The sequence below is a fragment of the Podarcis cretensis genome, assembly GCF_951804945.1.
Source record: "Podarcis cretensis genome assembly, chromosome: 9".
Classification (NCBI taxonomy): domain Eukaryota; kingdom Metazoa; phylum Chordata; class Lepidosauria; order Squamata; family Lacertidae; genus Podarcis; species Podarcis cretensis.
In genome coordinates, this window is record NC_137178.1 from 25679558 (window position 1) to 25700158 (window position 20601).

General features: G+C 41.4%; 1 protein-coding gene across 1 annotated transcript in view; it reads right to left on the bottom strand.

The window, feature by feature from the left end:
- Nucleotides 1-1521: 1521 nt before the first annotated feature.
- Nucleotides 1522-20601, bottom strand: part of ELOVL6 (ELOVL fatty acid elongase 6) — a 77922-nt gene continuing 58842 nt past the window's right edge. Inside the window, exons 2-4 of the mRNA XM_079990320.1 lie at nucleotides 13344-13475; nucleotides 9916-10067; nucleotides 1522-6008 (exon numbers count right to left, since the gene is read on the bottom strand). Of these exons, the coding sequence (XP_079846446.1) occupies nucleotides 5584-6008; nucleotides 9916-10067; nucleotides 13344-13475 (709 nt within the window). The 3' untranslated portion in view covers nucleotides 1522-5583. The remainder of the gene's footprint in view (nucleotides 6009-9915; nucleotides 10068-13343; nucleotides 13476-20601) is intronic.

The following is a 20601-nucleotide window of genomic DNA, read 5'->3' on the forward strand; positions in this document are numbered from 1 at the left end:
GGAAAACAAGTGGAGGGCATGCACACCTAAGTACCGTAACCATCATTCATGACAAAGTGTCACAGATTTCAGGAGGACTGACTCATGAGTAAGTGTGCTGGAGCCTTTTGCAGTCTTGCAAGCTATGTATGCCATTCTACAGAAAAGAACACTTCACACATGCTTTGTTCCACTACCCACCATGTTGCTGAGTCTGCGAGACAAATCCTACCCACTTTTAAACATGCATTTTAAATGCAAACTTCCAGTTAAATAGCCTGACTATTGTTAACTTGTGCCACATTTTCCACACCTAAGAGGTATCTATTTGTATAAGCAATGGCCAAAAAAATCAAGATTAATGGAAATAATGAGAGCATATGCTGTTCATATGTAGATCCAGATATTGTGTTGGCTGGCAGTGTTTTCAGGTAATTTGGGTTCTTAAGGTGTAGAGATCATTCACTTTTACATTGCATATCTGAATCAAGAGATGAACACATGTGGGAAAGCTCTCCTATCCATAATGTTGTGCAGTCCCAGAACATTTAAAACAATAGACACTGCACATTAGAAGCTGGTTAAGGAATCTATGGGCAATAAACAACTATATCCTAGAGCAGGGGTAGGCAACCTAAGGCCCATGGGCCGGATGCGGCCCAATTGCCTTCTCAATCTGGCCCGTGAACGGTCCAGGAATCAGTGTGTTTTTACATGAGGAGAATGTGTCCTTTTATTTAAAATGCATCTCTGGGTTATTTGTGGGGCATAGGAATTCGTTCATCTCCCCCCCCCCAAAAAAATATAGTCTGGCCCACCACATGATCTGAGGGATAGTGGACTGGCCCACGGCTGAAAAAGGTTGCTGACCCCTGTGCTAGAGTATACCAATTAAAATCAACGGAAAAGTCCATTTTTCAGTGGGTCTTCTCTGAGCATTTCTTAGTTGGATAGCAAAGACCCTTTCCCCTTATCGAGATTCAAAGATTGAGGTACCATCGGTTTCTGAAGGGCTTTTCTGAATTACTTTGAGTCTCATAATTCAAACTCATGAATGAGTAATCCTTCTGAATTCAATGTGATACTGACCCAAAAGTGGTGGACAGGATGGAGCTATTAATAATTGTTTTTATATATTTTGAGAAGAAAACTAAAGGAGGTGTAAAATGTCCATTTGTCTCAAAATACTACACATATCAGCATAAGAAAATGGGCACAATCAAGTTAAAATTAAGCATTGAACCATTGGTTTCAATGGGAAAGTTAGCTTATGTTTACATTTTCACATTTCAAATAATGGGATATAACAGTGCAGTCCTAATGGGACATAACAGTACAATATACACATCTACTCAGAAGCAAGCACCGTTAAATTCAATGGCACTTACTTCCAAGTAAGTGAGAACACATTTCTTAGAATTATTACCTCTGTAAACATCCTATACTTTTTTTTGTCAATAGCTTGCTTGTTTCTTGTGATGTTTATTTGGGTGTTTGAACACAAAAAGTCTGAATAACTAAATGCAATAGCAACAACAAGAATAGTAATCACTGTTTAATCATGGTAGAAGAATTGAAGCATTTTTCACAAGTGATATTAAGAATACCTTTCTTCACCTCTAAACTTTGAGAGTCTAAAGTATCATTGCCATTAATGCAAGAGTGTAAGTGGAAGAAAAACACATTTTGAAATTTGCAGAGCAATCCTATATCTGCCCACTCAGAAGTAAGCCCCATTCATTTCAATAGGACTTACTCCCAGGTGAACATGTCCAGGATTTTAGCTTCTTATGTATGCTGTGATTACTGTTGTTTGTTCCTTTGGTTTATAGAGAAAAGAAACTATAATGCAGTATTGGCTTCCCTTATGAAATACCTTTTCATTTATTTCAAGATAAGATCTGTGGAAGTGTTGATTCACCAGATCAGTCAGCACAACAGGAGGAACAAGAGTCACAAAAATGAATGGCACCATTGAAAGTTACTCACTACTGCTGCCCAATAATTTTGTTATTCTATAATAACTGGTTTTGGTTTACTTCAAATATTAGAAACTGGGGAGAAATACTTAGGCAGAAAAGGCTCATTGTGGAATAGAATATACTCCCAAAACTGTAAAATAACATTATTAATTTTTTATACATTTTAATTGATATTTCCATTTATACAGGAGTCTATAATTTAAGATCATGTCATATGTTTCACTGAACATAACAATTTGCTTGGGGAGGGGGGTTTGTACCATATAACAATGTCAGAACATTAATAACTTAAATGACACAGACAGAAACTTCCCCCACCATTTTTCACAGTTATGATTAAACTCCAGAGAGCTTTCCAATTTCCTTTTCTTAAAACACTGTTCATATAATATAGAATGCAGCAGTTTTTCTACACAAGGTGAAACACTAAAAGCCCTTGTTATGTCTAACAGAATATTACACCAGCTTTTTGTCATGAATGGTGGACAGCACAGTTGAAGCAAAAATAAGGGAAAATATTACTTGGTATTGTACAGTCTCAAAGCAGGGAAGTTGAGAATATTTTGCATTAGCTGGCGAGGGTGGAGATTTTTGCCCCCAGCCTGGTTTTTATTTTTTATTTTTGGACAGCTCACATATGTGTTATGGTTGTAGTTATAGGCATGTATGATTTTTCTATGTAGAACAGCAGTTCTTAATTGGTTCCGCTAGTTCTTCTAATTGTTTAGTTAAAACTACCAAACTGATACGATTGAGAATACTATGTTAACACAGTTATAACATCAAGTTTACACACTTGTTTCTTTGAAGTACTAGGAACGTTTACACATTTTATTTGGCTTTGTAAGGACTGAAATCTTACAGATAATACAATCTACTTTTCCTTGTAGAAAATATGGCTCTTTTCAGCTATTTCTCTGAGGTTGTCCTTTTATCTGCAGCTGACTGAAGAACCAGGTGTCTTTTTAAGCGACCAAAGATGCTACAGTATATTTTTCTACAGATTTCATTTTTTTAAAAAATTAAGAATAGTTCTCTCTGGACATTAGAGTTAATTTGTTGCAGCACAATTACTGCATTTAGGCTTTCAATCCCTTCCCATTTAAAACCCGCAGTGTGATGACGCCAAGCGTATGCCTTTTACTGTAGTATCTCCAAGTGACCAGATGAGGGCACTTTAAACATCTTTGCATTGCTTGTGAGGCAAATGCAGAAGCACAGTGTTACCTAAAGTCACATATAATCCTGTAGAACACTATTAAGGTTGCAGATATCTATTCTTCAAAGTTCATAAAAATATAAAATATGTACCATACCACAGGGTTGTTTTTTTCCTGAAGTTTCCATCCAACACTAACAACACCCTCTCTAAAGATATTTTGTTTTTTTCATTTGTCTTTGCACCTGTCACTCCAATTGCATTTACTGACTGCTGTAACTTCAGGGCTGTTCTGTGTTTATAGCAGCTGCTGTTCTCATCTGCCCATGATGGCTCATTGCTTGCTCATGGTTCTTGGAATTTTGGATTTATGTGCTAGGAGCAGAACCGGACATTTTGCATGCGTCTCCTCAAAAATAATAATAATAATATTAAAAATCACAATTTTTCTTTCATGAAAATGACTTTGCAGATCATGTGGTGGGAACCATCATGGGCAGCGCTAGAATAAAAATGGAAGCTGCCACGATCAGGATATTTTAAAGTACCATTTCCTGTTCCAAAGACCAGTCCCACCATAATGTTTTGCATTCGCAAGATGGCTTTTGGAACAATTCCTGTGGTGGATGTGTGCAGACAGGGCCAGCTCAAAATACTCTGCTGCCTGAGCTGAATCAGAAAATGGTACCCCCAGGAATTGGAATTTGTTAAGGGTCCTGGGTTGGCGGAGGGATAGGCAATGTTAGGTTCATGGAGTCAGGATCAGCTGCCCCTCCCAGCTTGCCAGAGCCTGCTGCCTTGAGGCAACTGCCTCACCTCGCCTCATGGGCCCTGTGTGCATAGGGAAGCATCACATCAGAATCTATTCAGCTTCTCCAAAGAGACTGCATGAAATGGATCTGTCTGTAGGGTGGCCGTTTGCACAGCACCAAAAAAGAAGAAATCACTGTCCCCCCTGCCCCCCACCAAAAAACAAACAAGAGGGCACAGTTAGCATAAAATTTGCATGTTCTTTTTATAACGATAGATGCCAATTTGGAAAGAATAGCTGAAATTTAAAGAGAAATATAATACTTCTCACTCTAGTGAGAATGGCAGTCCGTTGCCCGAGGGCTGGTTGTGGTTGGGCAACCTCAAGACTCCTTCTTTCCCTTGTTATGGTTCTTACTCTTTAACCTGTGCTTGATGAGTCCCTGGAATTGACTTTGGGCAAGTGATGTTGGTGATATATTCCCAACAAAATGCACCCACAGCAATCACACTCAGAGCCATCCTGTGCGAGAATTAGACTTCAGAAAAATAAATTATATACTGTACTATGACTCTCAAACGCTTCTCACCAGTATTTTGTAGGGCATGTTGAGGACTGGCCTACTCTGCCTTTTCTTAGCTCCTTGATTCCTTTTCCCTGCTCTCCTTTATTACTAGCCCCAAGCATATTTAATTATAACTGACTGTATATTAAACTGCTCTTCTATACACATTGCTTTTGACCAGACGATGCACTGGAACACATTCTCTCTGATACTGCATCTCAACAGTATTTAATTCTCAAATCAATATCTCATACCAGGTCTTCTCACAGCATAATACACAGTACTAAAAACAAAACAGAAACCCAACCAATTCCTCTCCATTTATTACTTCAATTGAGCTTAAACGGCTGTCTATAGCAGGCACTCAAGATTAACCTTTCATTTTCACATTGAAGCTTTTAGGGTTCAACTCTTTCAAGGAGATAACTTTTAACTTTGCAAAAATCTGGTATTGTTGGGGGTCAGAGCTCAGTGGGAGAGAAGGTACTTTGCATGCAGAAAATGGCAGGTTTGATCCTGGGACTCTTTTATTTTTTTAATGGCTGTCAGGTTGCAGAACATCTGCCTGAGACCTTGCAAAGCAGCTGCCAGTCAGAGGTGACTCTATGGGGCTATATGCAGCTCTGACAGGTCAAAGCCCTATGTTCATATGACACAGATTGTGTGTTTCCTCTGCTCAAATCTTGTTCAAGTTTTGTATTTTAAAAACAACACGTTAGAAAGTATATATAAATAATTAGTTTGCTTTTTAAAAATAAAAGTCATCTATCCTCAGGGAAACCATTTCTTTTAACATTTTATTTTGCAAAATCATTATCATCTTTTGCTTTCCCCCCTTTCTTAAAAAAAAGTGTGGTTGGTTTTTTTTAAGAGCAGTAAGATGTCTAAGAAGGAAGATGTCTTACAGCAGCCTTTTGAGATGCAAGATCATTCAGTGAGTCCTCTCCATGACAGGATCATAAACTTACTGGTTTTGAACAAACTTAGCTGTCCCTTAGCTGCTGAGTTTTAGTTGCACCATATATAAATGTTTCCTTCTTGTGCCATTTCTGTCCCCCCCCTCCTCTCTTTCTCTCTCTCCCTCTTTGTGTTTGCCATTTTGTGGATGACCTGAGCAGCTGCTTCCTTCTCTCTCTCCTTTCTAGCTTTACTCGGCCTTCCTTGTTTTTCTGGTGTTGCTAACATATGCGTCAAAGAAGAAATGGCAGAAGAGCACAAAGTAGCTGAGGTACATAAGAGAACACCAGATGACGTTGGAAATGTGTGAGTGACACTGGCCTTGTTGCATCCAGGCGAAGACCAGGTAGTTGATGATGCAGCCCACGAACATCTGTGTGATCTGCGATAGTGTGATAAACATGGCAAACTTCCGGGACACTCTGAAGCCAGCAGCCCGCAAGGCGTAGTAAGTGTACATGAGTGCATGCACTCCATAGTTCATGGTCATAAACCAGCCACCACCAGCTACCATGTCCTTGTATGAGTACCAAGAGTAAAGCAGTACAGTAATATGGTGGTACCAATGGAGGAAGATAAGCTTCTGTTTCCTAAGAACAATAAATATTGTATCTCCTGGGGGGAGGAAAAAACATAAGAAAAATGTTAGAACCCTGAAGCGTACTTGTGAATTAGGTGGCACTCCTAGCCATGGAGGTCACCTGGCCCTCTAATAACAAAGATGCAACCAGGACTACCCCCAAACTATGTACCTGCCCATTTAGACATTTACCTGCCCATCCAAAACAGGCAACTTACTTATCTTCCAGACATGGAAACCACAAAACTTCAATCTTCCCAGGGTTCAAACTCAGTTTATTGGCCCTTACCCAGTCCATTAAGGCCCTGGTACAGAATTTGCACAGCCTCTTCTGATTCAGATGTTATAGAGCAGGGATGTCCAACTTCCAAGAGACTGTGATCTACTCCCACTAAAAAAACCTGGCAGTGATCTACCCATTGTATTGACCAAAGTTGTTGAGCTTTCTTGACGATCAACCAGGATAGACCAGGGACGCCCTGTGATTGACCAGTAGATCACGATCGACCTGTTGGACATCCCTGTTATAGAGAAATTGAGCTGTGTGTCGCCAGCATGCTAATGGCACCGTGCTCCAAAAATTCTAATGGCCACTCCTAGTAGCTTCAGATGTTAAGCAACATTTGAGACCAAAGGGTGCCCTGCAGAACCCCATAGCACAAGAGTACTTGCCCAATGTTATTTTCTTGGGTAGGAATGGAACTAACGTAATACAATATCTCTGATACCTCTCCTATTCAATTGATCCAGGATGACACCATGGTGAATGGTACAAAAGATGCTGAGAGATTAAGTAAGCATGGCAGGGTTGCAATCCCCCACTACTTCTCCTGATTCAGGTCATCCAGTGGGGTGAGCAAAGTCAATTCAGTCCCATAACCTGGCCTAAACCCAGACTGAAGTGGTTCTATTGTAGATCATCCGTGTCATCCAGGAACATTTGCAGTTGATTATACTGTCAAAACCTATGTAAGGTCATTTAGGAATTTTTTGTCCAATTTAGTTGCAAAGATCAATTTTTCAATGAGACTGATGCTGCAATTCTACTCCCACTAACCTGGGAGTCAGTCCCATTGAACTCAGATGGGACTTTTCAGTTGACATGTATAGGATTGCAGTGATAGAATCGAAAGTCAGCTTATGACTGCGTTTGCACAAAATTTAAGCAAAGGTAGACATTTCACAGAAGATATTATTGAGAAAAAAACTAAAATACATTTTTGAAATAACCTATTATCTTTCTAAGCATGGATAATGGCTATCTTGTATTAGCCTGAGGAAAATGGAAGTTAAATATAGATGAGGAAAATGCATATCAATCCAAGCCCTAATTATACTATGGTCTCTGAAGTCATTACAATTAGTCATGTCAATAGGTTCCAACACAAATTAACTTTACATTTAGGGAGAAGAAAAGTACTGTGCAAATGAAAAATATTGTGCAACTGGAATCAAATCCCTGAATTTTACCTATAGAGAGACAAATTGCTTTCTGAACAATGTACGACTTTAGAAAGAGCGTAAGACAGAAAATCTCCCCACAACTCAGTTCTTAACACACTACTTAGAAGATTAGATCTATTCGAAGAGACGCTCCCCAGCTAAAATGGCACAGCTCTCTCATAGACTGAAACATCACAGCCTCCAGTTGGGATGTTCTTATTGAAATTGCCTCTATGGGAAAACTCTATCAATATCTAAACATATCTCTTTAGATATGTTTAGAGAGGAAAAGATTGCAAGTAAACAATGCCCTATCAAACTTAGTTATTCCATGATTCTTTCTAAGATCATTTTGTATATTGTGAGGGAGGTTGGTGTTGTACTAATGCCCCAGCAGAGCCAAACTGGCACCCCCACCAATGTGTGTGCAATGTGCCAACGTTTTCGCTGCCTCGCCCCTCTGGTAAGCTGCAGAGACACTGGTTCCAGGAGGCCGGTAACATCGCTGCCCTGCCCTGCAGCCGCCCCTGCTTCAAAACTCAAACGAAAGAATACTAGTAAGGGATATGAACCAGTGTCTTCATTACCTGTAACCCAACTCCATACATGTTTATTGCAAAGAGGAAGGGGTGAACTGGTGGTGCTTAGGATGGTAACCTAAATCAGCAGTAAAGCTGATTAGTAAATCAGTGTTCATATTTCGCCAGGTCATTTTGTGACCAAGTGAAGATGCCTCGGCACCAGGATGGCACCTGACATCTCCACCATCTGAAGACATCTCCACTATCTGGAGGTGCATGCCTGGGGATCCTTGGATCTTGACTGTTTTCACACACTAATAGCACAGCCTGTGGAATTATATCCGTTATATTTTATCTGCACAATCAGAATGAATTTCAGGAACCAAAAAGTCGTATTGAAAAAATACAACTTTCGAGCGGTCTGGCCCCCAAATGGCAACTAAACATTCCATTTTGGCAACTATAATGCTGGTTTAAGGAAATATTTAGTGCCTAGCTTATATATACATGAGTTTCTAACACTGCCCCATTTCCATAAGCAACTGCAGGACTCACAATAGGTTTTCACACATTCCCAGTGCTTTTTTCTGGGGGTACGCAGGGGTACGCATACCCCTAAACATTTTGTGAATCTAAGTTTGGACTCTTTGGGGGGGGGGGAGTATTTCAGTATGAGTAGGAAAATGAGAGTACCCCTAAATGTGTGTTTTTTTTAGAAAAAAAGCACTGGACATTCTCAACAGCAGTCTGAAGGGTACAAAGTGGTACCATTCTAAATGATGTGGAGCAGGTCTGGCTCTGATCAGTGCTTAGATGAAAGACTACTTGGGAAACACAGGTTCCCTTGGTCCCCAAGAGGAGAGTAAGGCAGGATACACAATAAAGTTAATATTGTATATCTCCTTCTAGCTGATGCTGAAAATCAGCAATGCACTGAAACAGCATATTCTTAATAGTCATCATTGTTTTGTTGGGTTGGAAGCCCTGTGAGGTTTCCTGAGAAACAAGCTGTGGAACGTCTGCCAAATCACTGCTTCCTATTTCCAATTAGAATCTGCCTAAGAAGCTTCAGGATAAGCAAACATAGATGTGCAAATGGGTTTGCTACTTACAAGCTTTTTAAAACTGCTGGTGAGGAAACTGCTTAGACACATCTTCATAAACTAAGTGATGAAGGGAGACTAGGTCTGGCCATTATTTCTAGGTGAGGAATTTGTTAGACCATCCTGTTGGCAGGCATATGAGCAGGCAGTCATATATATGACTGATTTCCATATTATTGTTTTTTACTCTTCTGTTGGCCCTTGAGAAGACTGTGTTGGTTATATACAATATTTTGATAGGTGTAGAAGTACTGCAGAATGAACAATATATGACCGTATCTGTGTTAGGTAGACTTTGCGCCACCAATGGGTTAAGGTCTTTTGGCTGCATTGGCCATTCACTGGGTTGGTGAATGGTCACTTTGTGTGGTTGCTTAAATGCTACTTTCATGCTCTTGGAAGATAGCTGAGGAACAGCAGCAAATATAGAACCCATGAGCCTTAATAATCCAAACAGTATGAGTTAAGGACAACTATTCCATCTGAAATTTTGAGAGTCTTTTTGTTTGTCGTTGTTGACATATTCTTCATCTTCATATTATTCTTATCTGTATTAGTTATTTTTTTCACAAATGTGACCCACAATGACTTAACTACGGTATATTACAATTTTTTTCCACTGAGGAAAACTCATTTGAGACCACAAATACAAGTGGTTGTATGGTGATTACTATATTGACTGAATGCAACATTTTAAAGGCCTTTTTCGAGCACTATTATGAAGCAATCAAAGAAGCACCTTTTTCAAGCACATCAAGGTGATTTACAAATATATAGCATAAAACAAGAGAACTGCCAAGGAGCAATCCTGTCACACCTTTGTCCTTTTGATCCAAATGTACCCCATGAAGTGAAAAAAGAGAGAAGGCACTCACCTAGTTCTGGTGCTTTGCTTAGCACAAATGCATAAGCCCAGAATTTGCTGACAGGTCCATTGTAAAAACTCTGGTCACAAACTGACTGCTTCAGTCCTTTGGTCATCAAAATGTACACCATATAAGCACCCGTTCGAACAGCACCAAATATACTTCATGACCATAAAGAGAAAACAAAGAGCAGTCGGTTATCGTCAGAAGGTAGAAGACAAAATCCTTAGAGAGCCCAGATATAGTTACTGAGTGCAAGAAGCAGGAAGTACCTTCATTGTGCCTATCCTGACCTCCATTTAAGAACATGAGACGAGTCCTGCTGGATCCGGTCAAAGGCCCATCTACTCCAGCAACTTGTTCTTATAGCAGCCAACCAGATGCTCATGGGAAGACTGCACCCTTTCTGAATACTTGAATAAAATGTTCCCACAGAAGAATTTAGTTAAGGATGCTGCTATTGAACACATTTATTGGAAACATGTTCCTTTGATTTTGTTGGACTCCATCAGTCTGAACTTCCATCAGTCCCAGCCAGCATGGTTATTCTCCAACATAGAGCTTATCATATAGATAGCTCAGCTGGTAGAGGTTGGACTAGATGACCCTTGTGACACCCTTCTATGAATCTATGTGGGAGTTCAAGGCTATCCCTTTACAGACAGTGGACACTTCCTCCATGTCTCCTGTGTGAGAGATACTGCTTCTAATTGGGAGGATGATTGGTGAGTTAATACAGTTTAGCGCAGGGGCCTTCCAGTTGTTGCTGGACTTAACTCCCATCAGTGCCAGTCAACAATGGCCAGTGGTCCAAGATGATGGAAGCTGGAGTCTAACAACATCTGGTTGTCCATAGGCTTCCTATCCCTGCCTTAGAGCAACAGAACTCTTGAAATAAATATGCAGCACCATATCCTCTCCATAGCATTTCACATCTAGTTTCCAAGTACGCTAACCCCCTAGAATTAATCAATACTGAATTTCATTGCTACAGAAGACAGAGTGTCCTTGCTTTTGTAAGGTTCCTTTATTTTGAAATTACTCATCCGCTCAAATACATTTGTGGGTAAATTCAGCATTTACAAATAAATATATCAAAGCTTTTATAATTATGCCAAAGTCTGCCGAAGGCCTTGCGGAGACTGGGGCATAACCAATAATTTTTTTTATTAAGGAAATATCTTAGTTCCGCCACATTCACAGTTAACAAGACTGGACAGCTTCTGGATTTTATATGCAAAGGCAATACTCACTTTTTAGCTAAAACTCTGTTTGGCAAGAGATCTCATTGGAATTAAGGAAGCCACTTAATAATCTTTAGGATGGCACAGGAGGGATTCATAAGCATGGTATAACACTGAAATAATCCTTAATGAATACTTCAGGGATGTAGCCCTGTGAAGTTACTGGGGTCAGCGGGAGAGGGCTAGGCTCCAAACAGAATCTGAAAATACTGCAGTAATCTGGAGATTTGAACAGTAATCCGAAAAGGCAGAATACCTGTTTCTAGAGGATACTCTTTAAGGTTCTTACAAGATCAAAGGTATCCAGTTGTTATAGCAACTAGAATACTTAGCCCTGAAAAGTATGTATCTATGTGCCTGTTGAAAATTATCCTGAGCAAACAATGAAAAAGTAAGAAAGCCTTGAGGCAAATAAATGAACTCAATAAGGCTAAACTATAAAATAGTTTAAGCAGATTATAAATGGCATGGAAAGTTTCAGATGGCTGGAAGGAAAAGCTGAGTTCTAATACAATTATAATAAATCAGTGAAAAGAAAAGGTCTTCAATAGGTGGTTCTAAGCTGTTTTAAACTGTGTTTTTTTTTAATTTTGTATTTCAAATTGTGGCTAAATAAATAAATAAAGGGAGGGAATTTCAAAGTGGCACCACATTAAATCTCTGATTCTTATACCAAACACATGGAACAGTATCTGCAGGAGGCGCTGCCCTGCACAGCATAGCAATCCATTGGGTATATATGTTATATATGATTTTTTTTGGTATCCTGGTCCTAAGATATGTAGGGTTTTGCATACTAGTTCCATCACCCTGAATTTAGCCTACAGCTAACTGGCACACCAGGCACTGTGGAAAATTAAAATGGCAGTTTCCAGACATTCATTCATTCATTCATTCATTCATTCATTCATTCATTCATTTATTTATTTATTTGTCAGTTGCTTTATCTTGCACAAAGCAACCCAAAGCAACTTACAACCAAGCAAATCCCACATACGGTAGATACTTTAAAACCAAGAGGAAAGAGAAATACATGAAAACCATCCCACCCACTTCTAAAAGGCCGCAGATATTTAAAGGCCAACAACCTGGCTATAGAGGAATGCTTTAGCTTATATTAAAGCTTGGGGGCTAGATCAGGCATCAGCGGTGGTAACAAAAATGGCTGCATGCTGATGTCAGGCCTGATTGAAAGTTACACTGTTCTTTTAAATCATACCTTATTGCAACAGCCATTAGGCTCCATGCAGAAAGCACACTTTTTCAGGACGTGAAATCTAGACTCTTGCCACATGGGGGTGCTTTCACCATGTGGGAAACATGTTTGCATGCCTTTCATTTATTTCAATCCAGCCTTTTCAACGCCTGTTCTGGTGCAGGTACCAACTGAATGCCGAAGTTTGCAATGTTAGGGCAGCTGGCAGTAGCACAATGCAATTTTCTCGCTCATACACTTTGCCTAGCCTTGTGGTTCTTGTCTTCCTTCCTCTCCAATGCTTGTAGTGTGCTGGAGAAAGCGGTTAAGAAACCGACAGTAATTAAAGCAGCCTTCCCCCACCAAGGCCAGATTTAGGGCTGTTAAGGTGGTTCCTTCATACAGGCCACTGAACTGAGGGGGCGCAGAATGGAAGGCGAGATGGAGCGAGCTCACTGCCTGGACCTCCTCCCTCCTGTCTGTACTTTTGATGTCAAAATTCCCCAACCGCAGAGGCTGCTGGGTTACAGAATTAGCTTTTCTAAGAACTGACAGCTTCTACAGTAGCTGGTTTGTGTTGCCTTGCTACTAAGGACTAACTGAGCAGAGGTCAAGTGGCGGGTAAATCACGACTGAACTCGTGTCAAGTGGGTCTGTGACCTGGGTCCAAGTCACAGGAAGGCATGAAAAAATGGGGAAATGGGGGGGGATTTTATCCTTGCTCAAGGTGCCATATGACCAAAGACTGCCCTGGCCCCAACCTGGTGCCCTTTATCCCGTGAACCGCCTTGAACCTGTGGGTATAGGAGGGCATATAAATTTAATAAATAATAATAATAATGTAGTTAAACTGCATCTCTCACCATCACTGGCCATTGGCCATGGTGTCCAGGACTGAGGGGAGTGGTTGGCTAAAAAATATGGAGGATATCAGTTTGGGGTAGGCTGCATTACAGGATATTGATTAAGGGGCATTCTTGTCACATTCCTCTACTTACCTGAAGACTGCCAGGCACAGAGACCAGAGCACTAGTGGTTTCCTCAGTTCAAATTTTGCTCGTTTGTTCATTAGATGTCGACCACCAAATATAAAGGCAGCATAAAGAGCTGAAAACAGGAAAGATTTTTTCCTGGGGGGAAAAACACAAAACCCACAATCACCAAAAGATATTCAATGAACTTTTTAGCTGCATCATCATCATCATCATCATCATCATCATCATCATAATAAAACAATAATTTATTTATACCCTTCCCATCTGGCTGGGCTTCCCCAGCTACTCTGGGCAGCTTCCAACAAAATATTAAAATACAGTAATGCATCAAACATTAAAAGCTTCCCTAAATAGGGCTGCCTTCAGATGTCTTCTAAAAGTCTGGTAGTTGTTGTTCTCTTTGATATCTGCCGGGAGGGCGTTCCACAGGGCAGGTGCCACTACCGAGAAGGCCCTCTGCCTGGTTCCCTGTAACTTGGCTTCTCACAGTTAGGGAACTGCCAGAAGGCCCTCGGCGCTGGACCTCAGTGTCCGGGTAGAATGATGGGCGTGGAGACACTCCTTCACATTTACAGATCATCAAGGTTGCAACCCCAGATCCCTATATCTGTAAGACCTATTAAACTCAATGGGACTTACTAATGATTGCCCTGTTGGTTGGGGAAAGGCATTTGGTTTGGAACAAGTTAGTAGAGATGTTTCACACAATACATTCTTTTGTCCCTGAAAGCAGGTATATTCCTGGGTCATGCTGATAAACTTTGACCAGTTTGCCGCCAGAGCATTAACCACAGATTTCCTGTCTAGACTTACACATTCACAATGTTCTCAGTCTGTAAAAACCCCATAGTTTCTTGGTCTGAGTTAGTTATATATTTATTTCAACAATTTATATGCTGCTTCACATCACAATCTGTTGAATAAGGGTACAAAAAGATACAACAGAGATCTCTACATCAGAACCTGACCAATGTTTCTCATGCACAATAGAAATACATCATGACTTGATAAATCACATGCAGATAAATCTGCCTGTTTTAGTTGCAGAAGGGTTTTTCTTTTCTTTTTTTTTAATAAAAAAAATGATCCAGATCACACAGGCTGTACAAGTGTGCCTCAGGAGCTGCATGTAACCAACAGGCCATATGTTGTCCAAATCTGCTCTGCTGAGTTATTTTCTATCAAAGATTTGCAGTCATCATACACAGCCTGAACCAAAATCTAGTGAAAGCAATTCACCAACACAAAGGCCAACCCACAACCCGAAATTTAATGGATTTAAGTTTATTTATATATTGCATTTATACGCCACCCTTCTGCCAAGTCAACCCAAGGCAGTTTACAATTTAAAATACATTAGAATAAACAAAATATATTCTCTCCCAAGCTTCAGGAGCTGGTGGCTATTAGCTCCCTGCCCTGCTCTTCTTCACTCTTGCCTTCCCTCAGGGCACTGCAGCCAGCAGAGTGACATCTCAAAAGTTCCTGTCACATGTTTCTAAAGCAGCATATATCATGCAGATTCAGATGAAAAGCCAAGCCCAGCTTTTACCCTCCAGGAAAACAGGTTTGTAACCTGAACAAAGCTAGACACAGTGTTTTGTGAACTGCTCTGAGACCTCCAGGTATAGAGAGGTATATAAATTCAAATAATAATAATAATAATAATAATAATAATAATAATAATAATAATACAGTCATACCTCGGGATGAATACGCTTCAGGTTGAGCGTTTTTGGGTTGCACTCTGAGTGACCCAGAAGTATTGGAACGCATTACTTCTGGGTTTCGCCGCTCACACATGCGCAGATGCTTAAAATGATGTCACGCGCATGCGCAGAAGCGGCAAAAAGCAACCCAGCTCTTTGGTTCTTTACCTCTGTTGCGAATGTATATCAAGCAGAATAAAATTACAAAACCATTTCTACCCTCTTGCAGTAGAACTTACATCAGGGCAAGATAATAGACTGGAGAAACCTGACCTCTCTCCCAGTTCTTTGATTTTTTTTATAGGCACAATGTAGTTATTTAACAGAAAATGGCACCCAAATTACCCCTATTACTTTGTGTTCAAGCTGTATTAAGTAGGTCAGCATCTATAATTATATCTTAGGTCACTTCACAACTTTTTAATTAGCTCCTTATTTCTGACTTTTAAAGGTCATACATTCTACATTATCTGCCTGTCTACATTATCTACAGAAGGCGTTATTGCTGGGGATCAGTAAAATGAATGTTTTGCTTCCCTGGCAAGATATTTAAACAGCAGACCCTACAAATGGGCCATTGAGGCCTAAAATCTGTGGGGAAATGACATTATGGAACAAAGGAGTGATGACATTCAAAGGAGCAAAAGAAACACAAAGAGTTATAGTGAATACAGAAGACCACATCAAAGTGTGGGTGTCTAGTGGTTGGTAATCCAGTCATCCATACTGTCATTCACAGGTGAGGAGAGCAGGAAAAAACAGCAACCAATAGAAGAATAATACATGGGGTAGCAGAGCCTGAAATTCCAGTTGGTTCGAGTGTAAACCCTGTGCGTGAGTTGAGCAGGCTGGGAGAAGCATGCAAAACTCTACCCTGGCATCATCCTCAATGGGGAATGGGAGCTTGCAGATGCTCCCACATACCTGGATAGCTCAGCTGGTTAGAGCATGGTGCTGATATCTCAAAGGTTATAGGTTTGATCCCTGTATGAGACAACTGCATATTCCTGCATTGTACGATTTAGAACCCCAGTTATGCAGGGCATTAAATCATGCAGGGAACTTCTATGAGTAGAGGAGACTTCTCACTCCCTACAGGGAAGATCCCCGCTTGTCTCTACTCACCCTGCTTGTGTGTAAGGATTACGTGCAAACAGAACACCCAAGTAGAGTTGAAGAGCAACAGGGAATTGTAAAAAAACCCAATCCATCAGAATGACTGCTTTTTTTGATTCATGAATCTGAGTGAACCACAGAAAAGTAAAAAAGGAAAAGGAAAAAGAATGGCCTAAAATGAAAGAGGGGGACTGAAAGCATGAAAAAAGAAAAGAAGAAAGAACAAAAGGTGATGCTACAGTACAGATAAAGGCAAGGTCTTTATGCTGTGCCATCAGTGTGCATTCATGGAGTAAAAATCACAGATCTCTGCCCTCTTACAAACTAACATGTGACACAAGCAAAACAACAGATGGAAGGGAGGGGATACTGCAGTAATGTCTCATTTATATTCTTCGTAAAATACTGAGAAAATTTATGGACCCACGACCCTACTGATCTCATAAAACAGTCTTCTCCAAAACCCCACCAGTTGATGCTGGATTCTAGCTCCCATCAGCCCCAGCCAATATGGTCAATGGTAAGGGATGATGGGAGTTGTAGTCCAGCTATTATCTAGAGGCCATCAGGTTGGAGAAGGATGTCATAACATATAGCACTGGTACCAAAAACACTAGACCAGACACTGGCTGTGGTAGGTCATGCTAAACCATTGTTTAGCATTACATGCACAAGCACGAGTGAGCCATGTGCTCCTCCCCACCTCTCTTCTCCTCCTGCCCTGAAGCCAGGATGGGTCTTTCAAAGATATTTATTTCCATTTTCTCTGAATCTTGGTTTCTTCTGTTATCCAGAGCAGGGAGTGCAGTTTATAACAAAATCTGATTAGTTTAAGAAGCCAGGATCATCGCTGATACTAACCTTAAAGAGCAAATGAATGGAAAGCAAAAATGTATGGAAATGTGTCAACATTTATGGGAATGTGCCAGAGATGTACCATTTTCTTTCCTGAAATAAAAAATTTGGCTACCACATGCTAAATAATGTGTTTCTATGGACTACCAACATTGGTTTATACTTTCTATTCAAGTATATTTTGTTTGAATGAACAGATGGTCCCAGCCGCATAACAGATACATAGAAATATTTTTACATTCTATTTGGAAGATTGTGGGTTGCTTCAAATATAAGCATCTAATAGTTGATGTGAATCTCTGTTGAACTCAAGTAAGGGAATTCCAGGCTCAGCCCATCTGAGCTGTATATATTAGAAACCACATAACATCCATTGTGATGGCTTCCCTTTGAAATCCCTTCTGTGCCTTTCTCCACAGTGGACTGACAACACAGCAACGGATTGTAACAGACAGCAAAGCCATCTCATTTATCTCCCTGCTCCATCCACAGATTGATTAGCTCATAGTGAGCTGGACAACATCAGACAAATGCTTGGAGCTGGCTGTGCTCCAGTAGTCTTGGATCAAAGACCTGTCTTCTCTGTAACAGGGGAAAATCCAGCTGTGCATATTTTCTGTGGTCAAAATGGGACCTTGTGTATTTTGGTTCTGTGGTCCTTGAGAGGTGGACACCTACAGAAAAGGACTGCAGAGCCAGAAGGAGGGCACCTAAGGTCCAACAGAACAAACATTGGTGGGAGGCTACCAGGCATAGCTGTCAACCATCCCTTATTTGGCAGGAAAGTCCCTTATCCCAGCGCTGTGTCCCGCCGCTGTCCCTTATTGATGATATCCCTTAAATTTCCCGGGTTTCAAAGGAAGCAGCTCCTCTCCTTCCCTCCCTGCTGGCCAGGGAGGAGGGAGGCTCCAACTGTGTTGCTTGGCTGTGCTGCTCACCCAATAAGGAGTCTAAGAATGACTGGTGGGTGGAGCTTGCATGCCTTGTGCTGATCAAATCGGGCGCGTTGCCTGGGGACTCGCCTTTGCTCAGCGCTTCCCAGCAGAGAGGTGACGGTGGTTTTCCTTGCTGCATCCCCTTTGCCGGGTTGCTGCGCTGTGGGAACCACCGCTTGAGGCTTCGTTTGGCTGCTGGCTGGGCTTTCTGCCTTTGGTTTGGAGGGGCTCAGAGGTTGAACATACCTGTGCTGGGAAAATGCCTTATTTTGGCTGCTGATCCCTTATTTTCGAGGCTGCTGGTCCCTTATTTTCAAATCTGTACGTTGACAGCTATGCTCCCAGGAAGGCAGGGAAAGATTAAACAGGCAAGGGGGGGTTGGGGGATCTTGGGAAGGGCCCAGTCAGCTGGCTATAAAAGCCCTGACCCTACCCAATGAGAGAGAGGGAGGGAAGAGGAGAAAAGAGAATTGAAAAGAGGCAGCAGAGGAATAAAAGAAACAGGAATTCCAGATCTGGGGGAGGTGTTGAAGGTAGAGGCCTGCTAGCAAAGTCCACATTTGGAGCCTCAAAGTCCTCCACTATCCAGAGGGCTGCTGAAAATTCCTACTATGGATTTATTACATTTATGTGCCCTCCTTTCTTCCAAGGAGCTCAAGTGTCAGGGACTGGCTGGATGAGGAGTTGTGGAAGTTGCTTGACCAAGAGACCCCCCAGGGAAAGCACAGAAGGGGAGGGTTTGGATCAGGATCCAAACTCCTCCTGGTGGTGGGAAACCAGCCACACCCCAGAGGAGGGGAAGAGCTGGGAAGTACTGGAGGCTGGGAGCTTGAAGGAAGATGAAGAGGAGGAAACAGGCAGGTGCCCCCGCACAGGGAATCAGACTTGGCAGTTCTACCACAGAGCCACCCTGACAGCTTCTCTGCTGACTGTCTGTAAGACCCACCCCCCCTCCCAGAACAAGGTGTCTATTGCAGGTTAAAGAGCAGAGAGCCAGGCAGAAACAGGGAGGGTCTCTTGGGGCTCGCTGTAGGCAGATGGAGGGGCCTGACACAGAGGAATAGGAAGTGAAGGGGGCAGTTACAAGCAGTCCGAGCAACTGCTTCATCTAGACAGGAGCAACCCTTAGAAGTCTTTGTGCGTTCTCTGTTCTGCTTTCTTAATAAAGAAACTAACTATAAGTTAGCCCGTGTTTCTTTGTCTTTCCCCGATCTGTGAACGCCCTGTTCTCCTTGTCAGCTCCCTGACATCAAGTGATGTACAGTCATACCTCGGGCTGAAGTAGCTTCGGGATAAGTATTTTCGGGTTGCGCGCTGTGGTGACCCGGAAGTAATGGAGCGAGTTACTCCTGGGTTTCGCTGCTCGTGCATGCGCAGACGGTCAAAATGACGTCATGCATGTGTGTGGAAGTGGGGAATCGCGACCCGTGCACGCACATATGCAGGTTGCGTTCACTTCTGGATGCGAACGGGGCTCCGGAACGGATCCCGTTTGCATCCAGAGGTACCACTGTACATGGTTTTCTCCCTCCCCATTTAACTTCACAACACCCCTGTAAGATAGGTTTGGCAAAGAGACAGTGTCTGTCTCTAGAGCACTGAACACTATCTCTCTCTCTGTGTGGTGCAAACTCTCTTTCTGCCCTCAGAAAAGACGATTCAATGCTTCCTATGGTTCTGGGAGAAGGTAAAATGTAAGATGAAATTCACCTAACCGGAACACAGCAGAAAATTTTACTAACCATGGTTAAAGATGAACAGAATTTAAATGTGAGTTTCCTATTCATCATCTTCCCTAACCAAAAAGATTCAAGCTTCCTGGCTGAAATTCATTGCCCTCTTCTACTTCAGATAATGTACATGTTCCAGGTAGGTCTCAAGTTGACCAGATTTATTTTAATACTGTGTTTAAACAGGGTGAAGGGGATATTGGGGAGAAAGGAGAAACATACCTGTTGTTGTTTAATTGCAATCTCATCAACTGCAAAATTCACCAGCCACCACCAGCTATTACCAAATGTTGAATTATTCTTGCAGACATAAGTAAAACCAAAGGTATAAAAGTATCACATTTCCTATTTTATCATTGCTGTTGTTTTGTAGCTACGTCAGAAGCAATGTATTTTCAATGGGAATTTCTACCTCGCCTACCACTGTTCCAGCAATACAGCAAACATTTAAGTTGTGTTGCTACTCGAATCTCCTAACACCACAAACATGTCAAAAACTGTAATTCCATAAATGTAATACCTTTCAGTACAACAGGGAGCTACATTAATCCATGCCTAGATGAATTAGTTAGGAAACATATAACATATTTTGTACAAACATAGTGCTAAAGCCAGCAATTGTCAAGGCAAATCTATTTTCTACGTCTATAAGGATTTCTGAACTTTGTTGCCCGGGGAAGATTATGGGCAAAGACTATAATGATAAAATTAGAAATTAACATGACATCCTCCATACAGTCATGTGGACTGTACCCCGCCTCCTGGAACCATTAATTTTCATTGAACAGAAAGCATAGCTGTTCATGGGGGAAGGGAAGGGGGTAGTTGCCCCAGATGAACCATAAACTCCAGATTCTCAGCTTTCATTTAAAAAGAAAGTAAGGGTATAGTCACACTAGAAAAGGCATAGGCAAAC